This window comes from Canis lupus, chromosome 9 (genome assembly GCF_003254725.2).
Source record: "Canis lupus dingo isolate Sandy chromosome 9, ASM325472v2, whole genome shotgun sequence".
Lineage (NCBI taxonomy): Eukaryota > Metazoa > Chordata > Mammalia > Carnivora > Canidae > Canis > Canis lupus.
Genome location: NC_064251.1, coordinates 49,830,382 through 49,847,853, shown reverse-complemented (window position 1 = coordinate 49,847,853; position 17,472 = coordinate 49,830,382). Strand labels below are relative to the sequence as shown.

At 63.1% G+C, this 17,472-nt stretch overlaps 2 protein-coding genes across 8 annotated transcripts; both read right to left on the bottom strand.

Annotated features, from left to right (window-relative positions):
* Positions 1 to 893: 893 nt before the first annotated feature.
* On the bottom strand, positions 894 to 6,815 carry NPDC1 (neural proliferation, differentiation and control 1). 6 transcript variants are annotated; one of them, XR_004818488.2, is made up of 9 exons: positions 6,545 to 6,809; positions 3,847 to 3,993; positions 2,629 to 2,763; positions 2,353 to 2,530; positions 2,195 to 2,261; positions 2,037 to 2,121; positions 1,883 to 1,962; positions 1,443 to 1,539; positions 894 to 1,005 (listed from the first exon to the last, which is right to left on the bottom strand). XR_004818488.2 is itself a non-coding variant. In XM_025475912.3 (9 exons), the coding sequence occupies exons 1-9, from the start codon at positions 6,654 to 6,656 to the stop codon at positions 1,216 to 1,218; spliced, it is 963 nt and encodes a 320-aa protein (XP_025331697.1). In that variant the 5' UTR covers positions 6,657 to 6,815; the 3' UTR covers positions 894 to 1,215. The 6 variants fall into 6 exon arrangements, 4 of the variants coding, with proteins under 4 accessions (XP_025331697.1, XP_025331698.1, XP_025331696.1 ...); XM_025475912.3 differs by having other exon boundaries at positions 894 to 1,284; positions 2,357 to 2,527; positions 6,545 to 6,815; XM_025475913.3 differs by having other exon boundaries at positions 2,357 to 2,530; positions 6,545 to 6,805.
* A 1,489-nt stretch (positions 6,816 to 8,304) lies between these two features.
* Positions 8,305 to 13,573, bottom strand: ENTPD2 (ectonucleoside triphosphate diphosphohydrolase 2). Of its 2 annotated transcripts, XM_025475915.3 has the most exons (9): positions 13,397 to 13,573; positions 12,056 to 12,173; positions 11,370 to 11,520; positions 11,045 to 11,204; positions 10,738 to 10,965; positions 10,017 to 10,271; positions 9,816 to 9,935; positions 8,993 to 9,127; positions 8,305 to 8,908 (listed from the first exon to the last, which is right to left on the bottom strand). In XM_025475915.3, exons 1-9 carry the CDS (start codon positions 13,511 to 13,513, stop codon positions 8,705 to 8,707), a joined length of 1,488 nt encoding a protein of 495 aa, XP_025331700.3. In that variant the 5' UTR covers positions 13,514 to 13,573; the 3' UTR covers positions 8,305 to 8,704. The 2 variants fall into 2 exon arrangements, with proteins under 2 accessions (XP_025331700.3, XP_025331702.3); XM_025475917.3 differs by lacking the exon at positions 11,045 to 11,204 and having other exon boundaries at positions 10,738 to 10,795.
* Between the last annotated feature and the right edge of the window lie 3,899 nt (positions 13,574 to 17,472).

The following is a 17,472-nucleotide window of genomic DNA, read 5'->3' as shown; positions in this document are numbered from 1 at the left end:
TTCAGAATTCTCTGAACACCCATTCCCAGAAACCAGTATGGGGCTTCTGAATCCAACCTGTGCCCTTCCCAGCCTCAGGTGGCAGACATGTCCATCCCTGCCCTGGATCCACAGCAGGCCCCACTGCTCCCTGGGCCCCAGAAGTCCCTCCCCACCCAGCCTCTGCACCTTGGATCCTGTAGTGCAACCTCCTGCTCTGCACCTTCATCTGAAGGGCACTCTTCCTTCCAGCAGCCTCCTTGCTCCAGGGTGGGTGGCAGGGGTGGGCTAAGACCCAGCTCCTGACATTCGGGGTCCCCACCACCTGTCTCTTTAGCTGGCCTACACTGGCCCTCAGATCCCTCTGCCTACCATGCCCCCCTACCCGCCCCCCCCCCCCACACACACACATGCTGCAAGAACCCAGGGGCCTCTGTGGTTCCTGGCACAAACCCACACTCAGAGCCTGCATCCTGTTCCTTCCCGCCTTCTAGCCCAGGTGGACAATAGCAGAAATGGAGTCTGGGTGCCCACGGCCAGGTGTCTGTGGGTCCCCACTCCCCTCACAGCCCTGCTCTTTTTAGCATAGGTGGAATGGGAGCTTTGGGAGAGTGACACCAACACCAGACCAGCCTGGCCATGTACTTTACTTCTCCCTTCCCTACTTGAGACAGAGGTTTCAGTAGGGGAGAGGCCTACAGGAGGAAAGGATAGGGGTGATCTGTGTTGGAAGAAAAATGAAGTCTCTTCCCCAGCAGGGGGTGAGAAGATCCTTCCCAGCAGAAGCAGGGCACAGACATGCACCCCCCGACACCATCTCTGGGCATGCAGGAGGAAGCCCCAGACCTCCCCTACAGGGTCCATGCACCACACCCCAAATGATGGGATGGAGGTCAGTCTCTAGCATGCCAACATGACAGGTTTGAAACGTATTTTAATTGGTTTTGTTTCCAGGATTCCTCATCCATGCCTGGTCTCTAGGGTTCTCCCCAGCCCCTCACTGGGGGTTCAGACTCAAGAGGACAGCTGCAAGACGAAAGAGAAGGTCCCTGACAGAAGGGGGCTGAGTCTCCTTCGTAAGGGGTTCCCGCCCCCACCCCCACCCCACCCTGTGCCCTGGCCCAGCCACAAGCACGCCCACTGTCAGAACATGGTCTCTTTAATGGGACACTCGGAGCCCTGCCCTCCCTGCCCGTGGGCCATGCAGTCCGGGAGAAGGTAGCAGCAGCCTTCAGGTCACTGCGGCAGGGGTGCAGACAGCGAGGAGTGGTCGAACAGCGGGTTCCGGACCTCCATCTCTCCGGTCTGTGAAGGCCGGGGTCAGGTGGGCAGGGGTGGGGGCGCACGGGGAACGACCCCATCCCAGGAGATGGTTAAGTCCCTGCTGGGCTCCACTCCCCCAACCCCTGCCCCAGCCCCTCCCCCCCACCCCCCTACCCAGCCACTCCTGCCGCAGGACTCACTGGGGCCAGGCCCGGGCACTCGTACACGGTGAAGTCACCATCTTCGTTCTCCTCGTCTGAGGACAATGACTCCAGCTCCTTGGGCGGCTCTTTATGCCTGGGTAGGAGGCAGGATGGCTAGGTCCTCCCACCCCCTCCAGGTGCCAGGGCCCCGGACCATCAGAAGGGCTCTGCCCACCTGGGCCCAGAGCAGGGGGGGATGGCCGGTGCAGGGGCCGCGGGTGTTGTGACGGGTGCAGGGATGGGGCGGGGGCGGGGGGGCTGCCCAGTGTAGGGGGGTGTGCAGGAGCAGGGCGGGGTGCCAGGTGGAGGGAAGGGCTGGGGAGGGTGTTGAGAGCAGGGGTGAAGGTGGGGGTGCCGGGTGCGGGGCGAGAGTTGTGACGGGTGCAGGGGGGCGGGGCGGCCAGTATGGGAGGGGCGGACGGGGTGCGGCCTCTCACCGCTCGAGGCACCGCATCTGCTGCCGCTGGTGCTGGTAGTGGTACATCTCGGCGCTGTGCGCTAGCCTCTGGTCGCCAGGCTGCGGGGAGACGGCAGGGGGGTCAGGGCGCGGCGGCGGGCGCCCGAAGGGCGGGGCGGGGCGGGGCGACGCACCGAGATCCCGGGCGTGGCGGGGGAGCCGGGCGCCTGCGGGGCCGCGTAGTCGGCCTTCTGGGTCAGGCGGATGTCTCGCTGCAGCCTGCGGGGAGTGGAGCCTGAGAGCCGCGGAGACGCCGCCCGCCGCCCCGGCCCGCCCGGCCCCCCGCGCTCACCTGCACCAGCACAGAGCGGCCACGGCGACGGCGGCCGCGCCGGCTACCGAGCTCGCCACGATGAGCACTGCGGGGAGGGGCGCGGTGAGGGAGGGCGGCCTTCGGGGCGGGGCTGCCTCCTGCCCACCGCGACCGGCCGGCCCTACGGCCCTACAGACCTACCGAGGACGAGTCCGTCACCGCGCCCGCCCCGGGGCTCCAAGGGGGAAATGTGCACCGGTACTGACGACACGGGGGGGCCCAAGGAGGTGTGGGGTGTGGGTGCAGGGGTTCCCCCAGTAGAGGAGGTGCCCAGGTTGGGGCCCTGGCGGCGCTCTGAGAGCCCCAGGGTGGCTGCTGCAGAGAGAAGGCAGGTTAGAACACTAGGACCAGCCCAGGGTCAAAGGAGTGGGGAGGCCCAAAGTGGGGCGGCGGGGGCTTGGAGGGGGTCTCACCAGGCTCCAGGTGCTGCTGTCCCTTGTCAGGCTGGGGCTGGGCAGCGAGCATGGGGGGCTGTGGCTCCTGATGGGCCAGCTCCTGGGCCAGGAAGTCAATCTCATCTTCTAATCGGGGCCTGGGCAGGCTCTCCCCTGGAGAGGGTGAAGGGCCATCAGGTGGAGAGGCCCCCAGCCCCTCGCAGGCAACACCAGCTGCAGGTGGCCCTTCAGAGCAGGTGCAGCCCATCCAGGAGCCAGACCTCAGGCCCAGGCACCAGTGGTGGCCATCGGACCAGGGAGTAGCCTCAAGCCCTGCCATCCTGAGTTGCTGTGTGGTGACAGCTGAGAGCGGTCTTTGTGAGCAGCAGCTTTCCCAGGAACGTGGGGGCAACAGCAATGGAGTGGAGGTGTTAGGGGAATGTGCAGAGGCCAGGAGAAGGGAAGGGGTGCCCCCACCCTACTTGCTACCCATGCATCACTCCATGGCTTCTCTACCAAGATAGGCAGTGACTCCTCAAGGAACGGGGAGAGGCCCCATTCTGCACGCACACACACACACACACACACACACACACACACACACACACACCAGTCAATCAGTAGGAACTGAGGGCAGCTGTTGGGACGGGGCTGGTGGCTGGGCCTCCACCCCCATCCGGGCCACGTGCCCCATAGTACAGATACTCTGCACAGCATGGAAGGAGCAGAGCACCTGCCACCTTCTGAAGCAGACCTGCACACGTCAATTCCTGGCCTCCCTCACTGCCAGGAACGTGTTCCTCCAAGAAGGTCCTCCTGCCCCACCAGACTTCAGCACCCCCAGCATCCCTCTGTAATGCCCCATCACACCTGAAATCATTCGGCACCTGGCTGGCTGTCCAGCATTCTGGGCCAAGATCGCCCGGTGAGGCACATGGATTGCACAGGATGAGTGAGCCACGGAGAAAGAGGGCGTACGTGGCAAGGAGGCCAGGCAGCAATTGGGGAACTCTGATTTCTCTTCTGGGATCATCTCAGCATTTCACACTGGACACCCTTGCCCTGGTAGGGAATAACTGCCCCAACCCTCAGCCTGATGCCAGGCTCTGAGATGGCGCTATTTGGAAAGATCACCAGGCCACTTGGAGACATAAGAGTCTCCAGTACCCAAGGAAGCCCAGGGGACCTAGGAGGTGAGGCTGAGTGGCAAACGTATGAGGGCAGGGGATGGGGGGAAGACACCCTTCTCTCCCATACCCACAGGCCGGCGCATCCTGGGCACACAGAGCCCTTGTGGGTCTTCTTGGAAGGGCTGAAGGCAGGGCCCACAGACATGCGCGCCTGGGGGGCACCGTGCCCGCCTCTTCAGGGCACAGTCCAGGCTCCCAGGACAGGCAGCTGCATCTAGGAAGGAAGCAGAAGGCAGAGCTGGATCACCGCCCTGGTCAGCTCAGCCCCTGCATGGAGGCGGTACTGCCCTGGCCCCCCTCCCCCACACAGTTGACCCAGGCTGGCCTGGCTCCGGCCATTGTTCTGGGCAGGCCCTTCCTCCCAAGAGCCAGAGATCAGGACCAGGAAGACAAGCCTTCCCAACACTTATCGGAACTCTCCTGCCCCACCCACTCCCCAGAGTTCTACCTCCAGGCCTGATTCAGCCCTAGACGGAACACTAGCTCTCCCAGCCGGGGCCAGGCAGCCCTCTAGGTCCTGCCTCTGGTCTCAACATGCCCCAAGCAAGCCCTAACCCCTCTACCCAGGCTGGGAGCCCTAGAAAGTGGGGCCACCCACCTCTCTCACCACATCAGGGCTGCCCTACAAGTCCCATTGTGTCATCCCACAGCCCTAGGGCAGAGCTGGAAGCCAAGGGCCCTGCAAGTGCCTACAGCCCTAGGCATAGATGGAAGATGGTCACTCTCCCTGTGTCTGGTCTCTGGCTTATCTCTGAAGCACAGAGAAGCTGGGTTGGGGAGACCTAGATTGGGATCAGCAAGCCATACTTGCCTGAGATACAGAAGCCAGACCAGGGTCACCCCCGCAGTCACACTGCCAGTGACTAGGAAGTCCCTGGGACTTTGGGCCCTAACTACGGTGTCCTGTATAGATGGCCAATGGGTCCCATCCTGATGCTGGGGGACAGAAAGCAGTAGCCCTCCAGCCCTCAGTTTCCCTTCTGGGACACAGAAGGCAAGTTGCCTCAAAGCTAGGGAATGCCCTAAGGCCTGGTACACTGGCCCCAGTTATGGGACAGCAGAGCTAGAGGACCCAGGGAGATACCCAGCAGGACTGTCAATCCTGGTTGAGGAGGCTGGGATGGGGTATATCTGGAGGACCAGACTATTCCTCTGGGCCTAGCCCCCACCCCCCATGGCAGGAGGGCCACTGGGGCCCAAGGTACGCGGAGGATCAAGGAGTGCTGGGCTCTGTCCTTCTCCAGACCTTGGCTGGGCTGACTTGGTTTCCTTGGTAACCTGACACTCCCAGCCTCCTCTCTGAAGGTAGGGCATTCCAGCAGCCCTTGCAGCAGGCAGACTCCCATCCAGGGGACCCCCACCCTATACCACCTGGGTCAGCAGGCACCAGTATCATAGAGCCAGCCTGGGGCGTAGGCTGGTTAAACGTTAAGCCTGTGCCAGCACATCACTCTGGACCCCACCCACCAGTTGGGTGCCTGGGGAGCCAGACAGTCCCTCTCCTGGTGCTGAGACCGCAGAGTGCCCAGGCCAAGGGTAGAGGCCTCAAGCACAAAGCTGCTTCTAGTGTCTGGGTTCCAGAGGCCTCCAGACATTCCCGGTTCCCCAGCCTAGGAAGACAGGGCTGCCACCCAGCTAATGCTGAGGAAGTCTCCCCTCCAGCCCTGGCGTGCAGGAAGAGATCTCCGGAATAGCGGCAGGTGGAGGGTGGCAGCACCACACCCTGCATCTGGGAGCAGCTGGGATGTCACCAGCCCACCCTAGGGGCTTAGCACACGGGCTACACTCCATTTCCTCAGGAGGCCCCACCCTGCATGCCCTAGAGCCAGGTTCTCTGCAAGCAGCCTTCATTATTGCTGGCCAGCCCCACTCTCCCGCTCTCCGGCTTCCTGTCCACGGGTGCTAAGCCCAGGAGGAAGCCTGCCCTGATGTGGCCTCTAGAGGCCACGCACACAGAACCACAAGGCCCAGGCTGGCATCCCAGCTAGGCCACATAGCTTCTTTGTACCTCAGTTTCCCCATCTGTAAAGTGGGCTAAAAATAGCCAGTAGTGAGTGAATGCATGAGCACAATCTCCCAGTTCAGCCCTGGGCTGGGATGCGTTTTCCATCCTGGGTTCCTGCAGACCTTCCCGCCTGGAGCCCCGGGGCCCATCTGGGAAGCAGGGAGGGTCTCCCAGGTCTGTGGGCTTCTCAAGCTCTGCCCTACCACCAAGAGGGCCCCCCAGGGCATTACCTCCTGCCCCCACTGGAGCCTGAACAAGCCCCTAAGCCTGGGACAATTCAGCCCCCACCCCCACCCCCACCAACGGCAGCAAAGCAAGGTTCGTGCCCAACACCACCTGAGGCCTGGGGACAGGCAGCCCAGCACCGCGACCCCGACCCCGGGACAGACGCTAGCAGCGAGGCCGCCAGACCCCTGGGGCCTCGCCGGCGCCCACGGAGCCCGGGAAGTGCACACGCACGGACGCGCGGACAGGCAGCCGGCGGCGGGCCCACCCGGACGGATCCGTCCTCAGACACAGACACAGCACCGGCCCACGGACCCAGAGACAAAGACAGGACGAGCGTGAACTTCAGGGTCGCCGCCAGGAGCCCCAGAGAAGGCCCGTGGAGCGAGCGGAGCCCTGCGGCGGCCGGGGCGCCGCGCCCTCCGGGCCAAGCCTGTTTACCGCCTCTCGGGCGAGGCGGGGCCCGCGGCGAGGGCGGCGGCGGGCAGGGCGAGGGCGCCGCGCAGCTCCGCGATCCCAGGCCGCTCTCGCTCACCCGGGCGGCCGGCGGAGGCCCCGCGCAGGGCCGCGCCGAGGACGAGGCCGCAGAGCAGCAGCCGCAGCAGCCGCAGGTGTCGCGGGGAGGGCGGAGGGACGGGTGTCGCCATCCTTCAGCGCCGCCGCCGGGGCAGCATGGCACCGCGCGGCCCGGGGCTCGGCGCGGGCGGCGGGCGCCGCGTCCGGGAGGCGGCGGCGGCGGCGGAGGGGGCGGAGGTGGAGGCGGAGGAGGAAAGGAGGCGGCGGCGCTGACGCTGCGGCAGAGGATCCGGGATGCAGGCGCGGCGGCGGGAGGCTCTCAGGGACTGCGCCTGCGCGCTCCACCTGAGGGGGCGGGCCGGCGTCTCCAGGTTGCGCCCCCTCCCCCCTCCCCCCTCCTCCCCAGCGCTCCAGGCCTCCGGGCGCCTCGACGTCTGCGGCCTCTGTGGCTGGGGACCTCTGTTCTCCTCAGGCCCGGCTAGGCTTGGGGGGGCCTCCCCGGGACACACTTCCCTCGAGTCCCCACTCTGTCGCCAGTTTCTACGCAGCCACCACCCCGCTTGGAGCAGGGGACCTGTCCCGGGCCTGGAGGCGCTAGCCCCGGGAGCACGGGGATACCCGGCACACACTGATGGACAGCTGCGTCCAAAGACGCACCTGGGCGCTCAGAGGCACCTGGTAAAGGCAAACACACGCCTGGAACGAGGCCGGTGCTGGTGAACACTAAGGTTGGAATGGGGCGGCTGCGCTCAGGGAGGCCACCAGGGGGCAAGAGTGACCTGGAGCGGCTGGTGAGGGATGGCTGGGAGCTGTCCACGGTCCCTGGGTGACAGCCTTCAGCTCCGGGAGGCCTCAGGACCACAGGCACCTATGGATGCACCCCCTTGCACTGTACCTGTTGCTCCAGAGAGCACACCCACGCATTCCACCTGGGAAACCTCCCTCTGCCTCACCTCACACCCCAGGCTTCCCCTCAGAGCCCCGAAGACAGGGCCGGCTGCCCTCAGGGTTGTGGATGGCTGAAAACCTCCAGAAGGTGGAGATGTGTGAGTGAAGCTAGCACAGCCATTCTCCCCTCAGGGTGCTGTCCATCGTGTCTGTGCTCACTTTCTAGAAAGGCTGAGGAGCAGGAAGGCAGAGTAAAACCGTGCCTTCTCGCGCAGGAAACCAGTGCTTGGGGAGGAGGCTGCGGGAGCAGCAGGTGGAGGAAACTGGCATGTCTTGGAGATGCAGAAGGCCATACCCAGGCAGGAGGGAGCTGTGCCTCAGTGTCAGGGCACCTGGGCTTTACGCTGGCTCCTCTCACTGTTCTTCTCTGAGCAATGGGGCCCTGCACCCCCCGGTCCTCATCTCAGCAGCCCCCCAGCACCACTTCCTGCCAAGGGTCTGCCCTGTCCCCCAGTCCCTTCCAGCAGACTGCTCTAGACAGCTGCCCTGCCCAGGACCTTCACTTCCACCATCTGTCCACTCTCTACCCTCACCCCCAGGCCAGCTCTAGGCCAGGGCCCGGGTGCCAGTCTTGGTTGGGTCACGGATGCCGATCTGGAGGGGCTGCAGGGCCCTGCTGGCCAGAGAAGACTCAAGAGACTCTGGGACTCTTGGGCCAGCCGTGGAGGAGAGCAGGATCTTCACCGATCCATGTCTGGGCCCAGAGAGGAAGGAAGGAGGAAGAGCCTGGGGCCACCCTTAGGACTAGCCAGGGCTCGTCCTGGCCAGCTCAGCTGTGGGGAGGGAGGACAGGCAGTGGCTCCGGCGCCCCACCCTATGAATGTTCTCTGCTGCTCTAGAAAGTTTTTATTATAAAATGTTCACAAGTAGGCACTGTGTTCCCAGAGCGTAGGCCTGACCATCCTCCTCCTGCAGACACAGACCCCACAGAGTGCGGGGGCTCCAGGGCCTAACTCGCTGAAGTTGTGGGCTGAGGGCTGCGGGGTGTCTGGGTCCTGGGTGCCAGGAAGGGGGGTGCAGGAGACCGGGCAGGCTTGGGGAGACTGCAGGGAGCTGGCCAGGCCTAGATTCACTGTTGTTCACCCACTTGGGCCCCTGTGGGCTGCATGCCAGCATCCCTGGCTCAGTGGGGGTGACACTGGGGGGCAGAGGTGCTGCGGGTGTGTGGAGTATGGTGAGGGCACCGGGGGTAGGAGTGGAGCGGCGACAGGCCAGAGCCACCAGTGTGGCCCTAGATGGTACTGGACAACTTGGCAGCGCGCACCCGACGCAGCAGCAGGACAGCAGCGGCCAGCAGGATGGCAGTGCAGAGCAGGACCAGGGCCACCCAGGCGCTGAGGTCTGTGCCCTTGCGCATTCCCGGTGGCTCGGCGGGGATCAGGTTGGTCAGGTTCAGCATGTAGCCAAGCGCCCAGCCCACCGTGGTATCCCCGGCCTGTGGGCGACCCGCAGGCCTCAGCTACTCCATACAGCCCCAAAGGCCCCGCCCCTCTGTGCCCTGCCAACCACAGGCTCCCACCTTCTTCTGGAAGGTTACCCCACGGAAGGTATGCTCCTGGAAGCCATAGCCCTGGCTCAGCAGCTGTTGCACGAATGTGGCCACCGCGCAGTAGTCAGGCAGGCGGGCCTGCTCCCCGGGGACCCGGGCCTGCAGCTGGGACATGAAGGGAACATTGTTGGGCCAGTGACCACTGGGAGGTCTCAGCCCAGAGGACAGGTGACCCTACCCCAGCACGGTCCCCCAGAGGCCAGCCCCTGGTGGAAATTTCCCTCCAGGACCAGCAGTGTGACCGCCGATGGCAGTAGGCACCCCTGCCTTGGAGGTGGACCTCAAGGAGACCCCAGGGACAGCCACCCAGGAAGCAGCAGGCCAGCAGCAACCGTGTGTGAGGTCAGGGGCACAGAAGCACCAGACCTTCAGTGTGGACCTTGAGCTAACCTTTTGCCTCCCACCTCTCCAGCCCCCCCCCCCCCACATCTGCCTGAGACTAGACTTGGAGAAGACAGGATGGGCCTTTGCCACCACCAGAGCCCTGAGACAGTGTTTCTCGCAAGGTTTGGCAGGCACCCCATGCTCCACCTGTGAAAACACCGCTTCCCTTACTTGGCAGGTGTCTAACTATAGTGGCAGAAGCCAGAAACCTGCAACTTTTCTTCAAAGCCTCACTCCCCTGCCCCTAAGCTCTGCTATTCCTATTCACCCCACTTCACCCCATGCGCCCTGCTGCCGTAGGGCCTTTGCTCTTCCCTCTGTCCTCCCAATCTAGGTTCTGGGCCTCAGGGCAGCCCAGTGCTGTCCAGGCCCCTTGGCACAGCCCCAGCAGGGCACGGGTAGGGCTTACCTCACTCCATGTCTGGTTGCAGATGGTGACAACCGCAACTTCTAGCTGCTGCAGGGTCTCCACAGGCAGCCCCATCACGGTCCTCAGGAAGTCCACAGTGTAGAAGAAGGCAGAGAAGCCCTGCGAGGAGGGGACAGCCATACCTAGGACAGACCCCACCCACAACAGGGCACCCGCCCCCAGCCCCAGACCCTCACTCACAATGAAGTTCCCAGCCACAGGGGGCTGGAATATGCCATTGAAGGAGCATTGGGAGAAGTGGCAGGAGGAGAAATTGAAGAGCTCCAAGATGAGGCCACGGCAGAGGGCGGGGTCGCTGGTCCCCGACAAGTTGACCCTGGTGCTGCCAGTGAAGGTCTGGGGCCGCTGGGCCGCAGTGCACGGAGACTCATACACGTCTTGAAGGAGCACTTGGCTTGAATAGCCCCTCGGCCAGCAAGGGTGGAAGCCATAGGTCTGGGAGGAACGCAGGGGTGCGTGAGGCATCAGCCCTACACCAAGCACTGCTGCCACCCCCAGCCCAGGATCCCTGAGAGCCCCCCAGAGGACCCGCCTGAGGAATCTCCCATAAGTCCCACTTTGGCGGCATCACTTCTGTGCTCAGGGCCAGTCACGGCTCCCCATCATCTGACGGACAAAACCCACCCCCCGGCCAGGCACCCCTGGCCTCTGGATGCCTGGCCCTGGGCCTCCTTTCCCCCTAGCCAGGCACTCACTAGACCCACCCCCACCACGTGGCTTTTGTGTGTGCAAGATCCTTGTGCATCTGTCCTGCCAGCTGAGTAAAGCCCAGCTTTGGTTCCCAGAGCGGCCATCCTCAGTCCAGGCTCCACTCTGGACTCTTGGCTCCTCCCATCCCTTCTCACCCCCTTCCCCCAAGGAGGGCACAGTGGGAGCAGGTGGGCCAGGGGTGGTGAGGCACCTGTAGTGCACCAGCCAGCAGCCTCAGGAGGACCTGGTCACGGCCATAGCAGAGGAAGCTGTGGGTGTAGACACGGTAGTGCTGGCCGTAGAGCCGGAGCTGGACCTCATTGGTGGGATCCTCAGCTGGGCCGGCCATCTCGAAGGTGATCTGAGTGGAGGCGCCCCCCAGGTCCATGGCCCCCAGAGTCCCCTTCCTTGGCCGGAACCACTGGCCCACCCAGCCATACTGTGGGGAGTGGAGGTTGGAGTCAGCCAGTGGGTGGGCCGCACGCCCCCTGGCTCACTGGGCTGGCCAGCAGGCCCACCTTGATGAAGTTCTCCAGCAGGTAGTTGGCGGTCACCCAACCAAACACACCCTCGTCCTGGCCCGAGAGGATGTGGGCACCACGGAAATCAAAGGGATACTGGGTCAGCGTCTGGGTCACAGCCGCAAGCACATTGGCCGAGGCCTCTGGACTGGTCAGTCTGGAACACAGGGAGGACTCTGAGGGGTGTCCTCCCCAAGTAGCCAAGGTCCTGCGGCTGGGCGGCATCGTGCCTGCCCAAGGCCACTGCTGAGGGTGTGCGGGGGGCCACCCTGTGCTGAGGCTCTTGTAGAAGTCGGGCAGGTCAGGGGGCGGGCACACTCACTTGAGCAGGCGCATGCCTGCTGTGGCTCCCAGGTAGAGGGGCGTGCCCACATGTCTCTCTCTGGGAACCTCCTGAAGTGCCTGGTCCAAGCATTCAACCAGGCTCTGGCCAGCCCTGGAAGGGTTGTCTGCGTAGCTGGAGATGCCCCCTCCTAGAGGGAGACGGAAATCGGCCCCAGCCTGACAGCAGCCCCTGGGTAAGCCATGGGCCAGGAGGCTCCTGAACCAGGTGGCAGCTTAGACACACCTTCCCAGCTCAAGCCCTCAGAGACAAAGGGACCCACCTGCCTGTGGGCCACCCAGTCCCTGAGGCTGCTGCCTGCCCCTGGGTGTGCACACAGGTGCCAGGATAAAGCACTAGGCATTGTCAATACAGCTTAGCCTCCTAAAGGGCTTTCCTGGGCGTGCCAGTCTTGGGCTGAGAAAGGCCCATGTCACCCAGTCACCACCTGGGGCTTACTTTCTAGAATGAACTGCCCTCAGCCTCTCTTTTGTTTTTTGTTTTTGTTTTTGTTTTTGTTTTGTTTTGATTTGTTTTGTTTTCAGCCTCTCTTTTGGAAGCTCCTGCAGCTCCCTCCTGGAGCAGTCCCCAGTGGCATCAAGCAAAGGGGGCTTCATGACCTCGGAGGCTAAGGCAGGGAGAGCCCTGGAGCCCCTACGATGAGGGGTACCCAGAGGGGATCTTACCGTGCACCTCACAGGAGCTGTGCTGGCCCACGATGCCTGTGTCATTCTTTTTGTCTGCAGGCCACTTGTAGATGAACATGGATGTGTGAGAAGAGCCAGCGTCCAGGACAATGCCATACTGGGGAAGGGAAGGGGAGCGGGGGTCAGCTGTAGAGGTAGGGTCCGGGGCCTTAGGGCATGTCCTTTGGCTCCCCCCAGCTCTCTACCACACCACACCCCACCCCACCCCGTGGCAAGGTTGGAACCCCAGAATGAAGTACTGGGGCTCAGGCGGCAGGGACAAGCAAAGAAACACAGTTTGGGTGGGGAGAGAATAGGGACCGGGTCAATGGCCAGCAGCCTTTCCTCTTCTGACTGCAGGAACCTTCCTGGCAAGGGCAGGCTAAGGGGTTCTGTCAGGGTCAGAAGGGTCTTGGGACCACCCTTGGAACCCTGTCCCGAGGATGTGAGGTCCCCAGGTTCTGAAAGAGAACCCCAGCTGCAGGAACCCCCTCCACCCAACTCTTTCTTCCTCCTTTCTGTCCCCACGTCTCTGACCTGAGCCCAACCTCAGGGGGTCCTAGAGACACCCCCTCCCTGAGCCTCAAAGGCAGCACCAGTGAGAGCTGGGTCCTGCCCAGCTGAGGGGCCACATGGGCCTTCCCTGTGATTGCAAGAAGGGCCGGGATTCCAACAGTGAGAACCCCCTGGAGAACATGCCCTCCTGAGCCCGGAAACAGGCCACTCCCACCTTCTGCCCCACCCTGGGGACTGCAGCATCAGCTGGTCAGGCCCCACCAGCCCCAGCCCCCTAGTGCTCCCCTTGGCTACACGGCACCCATGCCTGCAACCTCCTATCCTGGGCTCCTGGAGCTTAGAGCTCCCACATGCCCATGCCCCTTCACACAAGTTCAGGAGCCGTGGGACTCCTGGAGACCCGCCTGGGCCTCCCCAACTCCAACTCCTTTCGGAGCAGCCTGGGGCACCCTGCCTGGTGGCTCAAAGGGCACCCCGCCACTGTCAGGACTTCCAGGAGGGTGGGGAGGGGTCCCTGGGCCCCCATGCCTGTGGCACCTCGTCTGGAGCCTGGAGCAGATGCGTCCCCGGAGCGCGCGGGGCGGAGGACCCTGGTCCAGCCGCAGCCTGGGGCACCCGGGGCTGTATCTGAGGAGCGGAGAGGCAGCCCCCACCTCCCGCCCCGGCCCCGCCCGCGCGGGCTCCGCTGCGGCCACGGGGAGCAGGGCGGGAGCGGGGGAGGGGGGTTCCCCGGGTGGACGTCGGGCTGCCACGCGGGCGCAGCCTGGCCCCGCTGGGCTCCGAGCCTCCGGGGGCCGCGACCCCGCCCGCTGCGGGCGCACGCACCTTGAGGGCGGGCGGCTCCCGGACGTCGCGGGTGGGGACGCACAGCAGCAGGAGCCCGGCGAGGCCCGCCGCAGCCAGTAGCAACGGCGGCAGCAGCGACAGCACCTTCCCCGCCATGGGCCGGCGCGGGCGGACGAGGCGGCGGCCGAGGGGCTGCGGGGCGCTGGAGGCCGAGGGCCGGGGCGCGGGCCGGGTAGGCGCGGGGGCGGGGCGCGGACGGGCACGGTCCACGGCTGGCCACGCCCACTGGCCGCCCGGGACCGCCCAGGGCTGCCCGCCCGCCTGGCGACCTCCGGGCCAGCCCCGCAGGTGAGAGAAGCTGCGGCAGATCCCATCCTCCCCACCCACTCCCGGGCGCCCTTCCGGGCCCCCACCCTGTTTCTTCCTGGCCGCCCCGGCCCGCCGGGAGCCTCATACCCCCAGCCCTGTCCCCCTGCCGCTAGCACTGGCCACCCGGGGCTGCCTGTGGACACGCGGGCATCCCTGGGGCAGAGGTAGCTAGGGAGCCCCAGCCCTGTCCAGGGGAGTCCTTGGGCTCGTTGGCAGGAGGCCTACGTGGAAGGATGGGCTGCACTGGCCCCTAGACAGCCTTGTTCAGAGGACCAGGTGGCTGGAGTGGCCAGCTTTTCCCTGGCCTGGTCCTGAAAGAAGGAGGCACTGCTAGTGACAGGAACCACGTGGGGTCCCAACTGGATCCCTGCCATACCCTCAAAGCAGTAAAGGGCCAGCCGGTCAGTGGTGCACACCCAGCCCTAGGCTGCATGGCAGGTTGCTGCAAGTGTAGGGTCAGACCTTGGGGACACCAAGCTCATCCTGGTAGGGCCTACCCTTCAACCTGGGGGGTGCTGGGAGCTCAGAGCTGAGCAGCCAAGCAGCACGATGCCAGAACTACCTTACACAGCCCTGGTCCCAAGGTGACAGGTGAGGATGCAGGTAGAGAAAGGGGCAAGATGGCCACAGTCACAGCGAGCTGAGAAAAGAAAACCCCAGGTCGTGTGGAGCAGGCCCTGCCTCCTGGCTCAGAGCCTGGCCCATCCTTGATGCTCCCTTCACCTGGGGAGGAGGGTGCCTGGAGCCTGGACTGGGGAGTTGGGGGTGAGGGGAGCAGGAGGAGGATCTCCTGTGCACAGATCAAGGAGGAAAGGGAGAAGGTGCCCCAGAGCTGGTCAGCAGCTCACAGGTCCCTGGATGCCAGCTGGGATGGCCAAGGTGAGTACTCGGCCAGCCCCAGACCTCAGCTCTGCCCTTGATCTCAGAAAATGTCTGGCCTCTATGCTTTGACTCCCCACTCACCCTGTGTGCCAGCCTGGCCAAGCATCTCTCCTTTTCCTGGCCAGGGGCCACCCCCACTTCGTGCCCTGGGCAAAAGAGGAATTCCAGCAACCAAGCATCCCTGGGGCCGTGTAACAGCAGGGAGCCATGTGGTAAACCCACCCAGGAGGGCCAGGGACTGGGGGCAGGGAGGTGGAGGGCCAAGAGGGTGGCCTTTGGTGGGGGCAGGGTCTGGGCAGCACTCTGGCTGGCTGGAACCGGCAGAGACAATTGGGCTGGGAGGCTGTCCAGACTGAGGGTCTGGTGTCACAGGCCCAGCAAAGAGGCTTTTCTTTCAGCTTTGGACCCCAACAACAGAAAGGGTGGGAGCACCAGAGATGGCTCAGCCTCCTCACAGCCCTAGCTGGCAGGGCCCCAGCAGAGTCTCTGGGTGTGGCCAGCACAGGGCTCCAGGCCCGGTTCCGCCAGCACCCCTCCCCCTCCTTCTAGGCCTTTCTTCCTTGGGCAAAGTTCAGAGGAGGGAGAGGCCTACAGATGAGCTTGAAAAGAAAGAGACAAACAAATGAACGTGGCCCACAGGGAGCCCAGTGTGAGAGAGGGCAGAGGGCTGCCTGCAGGCCCGCCTACCCGTGTGGCTCCCGCCCCCATGCCACATCCCACTAAGCCCAAGCAGGGCCTCCCAGATGTTCTGGTTGGTCCTTGGACAGGACCAGCCACCAGAGGATGGGGCCAGGGTAGCGGAGGCCTGGACGCGGAGGCCTGGACGCGTGGCCCAGGGCCCAGATTAGTCCCAGAAGAGAGGGAAGGCAGGGAACAGGGAACAGCCAGGGCAAAGCCTGGGAGTGCCTTCTCTCAGAGACAGAAGGGGTAGTAACATCCTTCCTTGGTGCAGAGACACCCTTCTTTCCAGGAGTGGAAGGTGAGGGGGGAAGGGAGGCACACGAGAGGAGAGTTTCTGTGTAGAAGGATCCTCCAGGAACCCGGGGGGTGACTGGGGTTAGGAGGCCTCCAGATGTGTGGCACATGGCTTGGCCCTGGATCCTGGCAGAGGAACCACTTGCAGGGAGGTGCGGGAAGGGGGGTCCTCAGTGTCTCCTCCCCCACAGGAGCCAGACCACCCGGGTGGGGGGCATTCGCTGGGAAATGGGCTAAGTCTGCCTCACTCTCCTCAATGGGAGCCACATCATCTTGCGCCTGAAACATCTTAACCCGTAAAGGCCTTCATTCTGTTGACCTTAAAAATAAGACAGCCTAGGGGATCCCTGGATGGTCAGCGGTTTAGCGCCTGCCTTTGGCCAGGGCATGATCCTGGAGATCCAGGATCGAGTCCCACATCAGGCTCCCTCCGTGGAGCCTGCTCCTATCCTCTGCCTGTGTCTCTGCCTCTCTCTCTTTCTCTCTCTCTCTCTCTCTCTCTCTCTGTGTCTCTCATGAATAAATAAATAAAATCTTAAAAAAAAAAAAAAAGACAGCCTAGGGAGCCTGAGCCACTCAATGGTTGAGCATCTGCCTTCAGCTCAGGGTGTGATCCTGGGGCCCTGGGATCGATTTCCGTATCGGGCTCCCCACAGGGAGCCTGCTTCTCCCTCTACCTGTGTCTCTGCCTCTCTCTGTGTATCTCTCATGAATAAATAAATACAATCTTAAAAAAAAAAAGGATTTTGCCAGCAAAAATTGGTTTATTGGGAATAATGGAGAATGGTCCATAGGCATCTGCATGCCCTGGCAAAACCACAGGCACATCCAACAAAGGAGAGGAATGCTATTTTATGGAGAAGAAGGAAGTGGGAGGGGTGTCCTGAACCCAGGCCCACTGGGTGAATTGTAGGGGGTGGCATCTCTTGCAGGAGAGACAGTGTGCATGTCTCCCTGCTGGGGCCTGGGACTGATGCTTCTTCCCCTTCTGGCATTCAGAGTCCACTTTCATGAGGTTTCCCTTCACCAAAGTTCACCGCTTCCTGTTCCCTTTCTTTGTGTGCTCGTTCAGCTGTTCAACAAACACCTGCTGAGCGCCTCCTGTGAGCCAGAGGCATACCAGGCTCTGCACATGTACAGAGAGCAACTGGTGCTCCTGAGCTACACGGTGTGGGCACTAGGGAGGCCTGGCCACCACCTGCCCTGAGGAACACACTTGCCAAAGGCTCCCCAGGAGGGGGAGAAGCCTGTGCTGCCTTGTGAGGAGCACACACACACAGATGAGCGGGTGGGGCGCACGCATACTGCGGAAGCCTGGGGAACAGGAGCATGTGCCTCTGCATGTCAGATGCCCCTTGGTGGTCCCAACCAGGGGGCCTCTCTGTCTTGGATTCTGTGTTTGGGACTCCCTCATTCTTTTATAGGGTTTCCCACCTGTCAACGTTATTCCTTTTTTTTTTTTTTTAAGATTTTATTTATATATTCATGAGACACAGAGAGAGAGGCAGAGACCCAGGCAGAGGGAGAAGCAGGCTCCATGCAGGGAGCCCAATGCAGGACTCGATCCCAGGACCCCGGGGTGATGTCCTGAGCTGAAGGCAGACGCTCAACTGCTGAGCCACCCAGGCATTCCAGTCAGTGTTATTCCTAAACAATGTGCCCTGCTGGTCCTCCTGGGCTTCACCCAACACACTGTTCTGTCACTTGCTTCTTTCGCACTTTCTGAGATTCATCCGTGTCGACAGCTCATGCTGTGGTCCTTCATTCCAGGCTGCCGCCTTAGGCATTAGTGCACTTGCAAGCATGACTTGGGAGGAGGTCCTAGGAACTAGCTGGTGGCTGCGTGCATGAGTGTGTTCAGCTCACTAGCAAATCCTATATAGCCTTTG

What these genes read in the sequence shown, in the direction of transcription:
- NPDC1 (XM_025475911.3), bottom strand. Translation starts at nt 6,656, where the DNA reads ATGGCGACACCCGTCCCTCCGCCCTCCCCGCGACACCTGCGGCTGCTG. An exon ending in CGGTGACGGACTCGTCCTCG is followed by an intron (nt 2,262 to 2,356) that starts GTAGGTCTGTAG and finishes CCCTCCCCGCAG; the next exon opens with TGCTCATCGTGGCGAGCTCG. An exon ending in GCCGCTCTGTGCTGGTGCAG is followed by an intron (nt 2,122 to 2,194) that starts GTGAGCGCGGGG and finishes CACTCCCCGCAG; the next exon opens with GCTGCAGCGAGACATCCGCC.
- ENTPD2 (XM_025475915.3), bottom strand. Translation starts at nt 13,513, where the DNA reads ATGGCGGGGAAGGTGCTGTCGCTGCTGCCGCCGTTGCTACTGGCTGCG. An exon ending in CAGCTCCTGTGAGGTGCACG is followed by an intron (nt 11,521 to 12,055) that starts GTAAGATCCCCT and finishes GTCTCCCTCTAG; the next exon opens with GAGGGGGCATCTCCAGCTAC. An exon ending in TGCTGGCTGGTGCACTACAG is followed by an intron (nt 10,272 to 10,737) that starts GTGCCTCACCAC and finishes CGTTCCTCCCAG; the next exon opens with ACCTATGGCTTCCACCCTTG.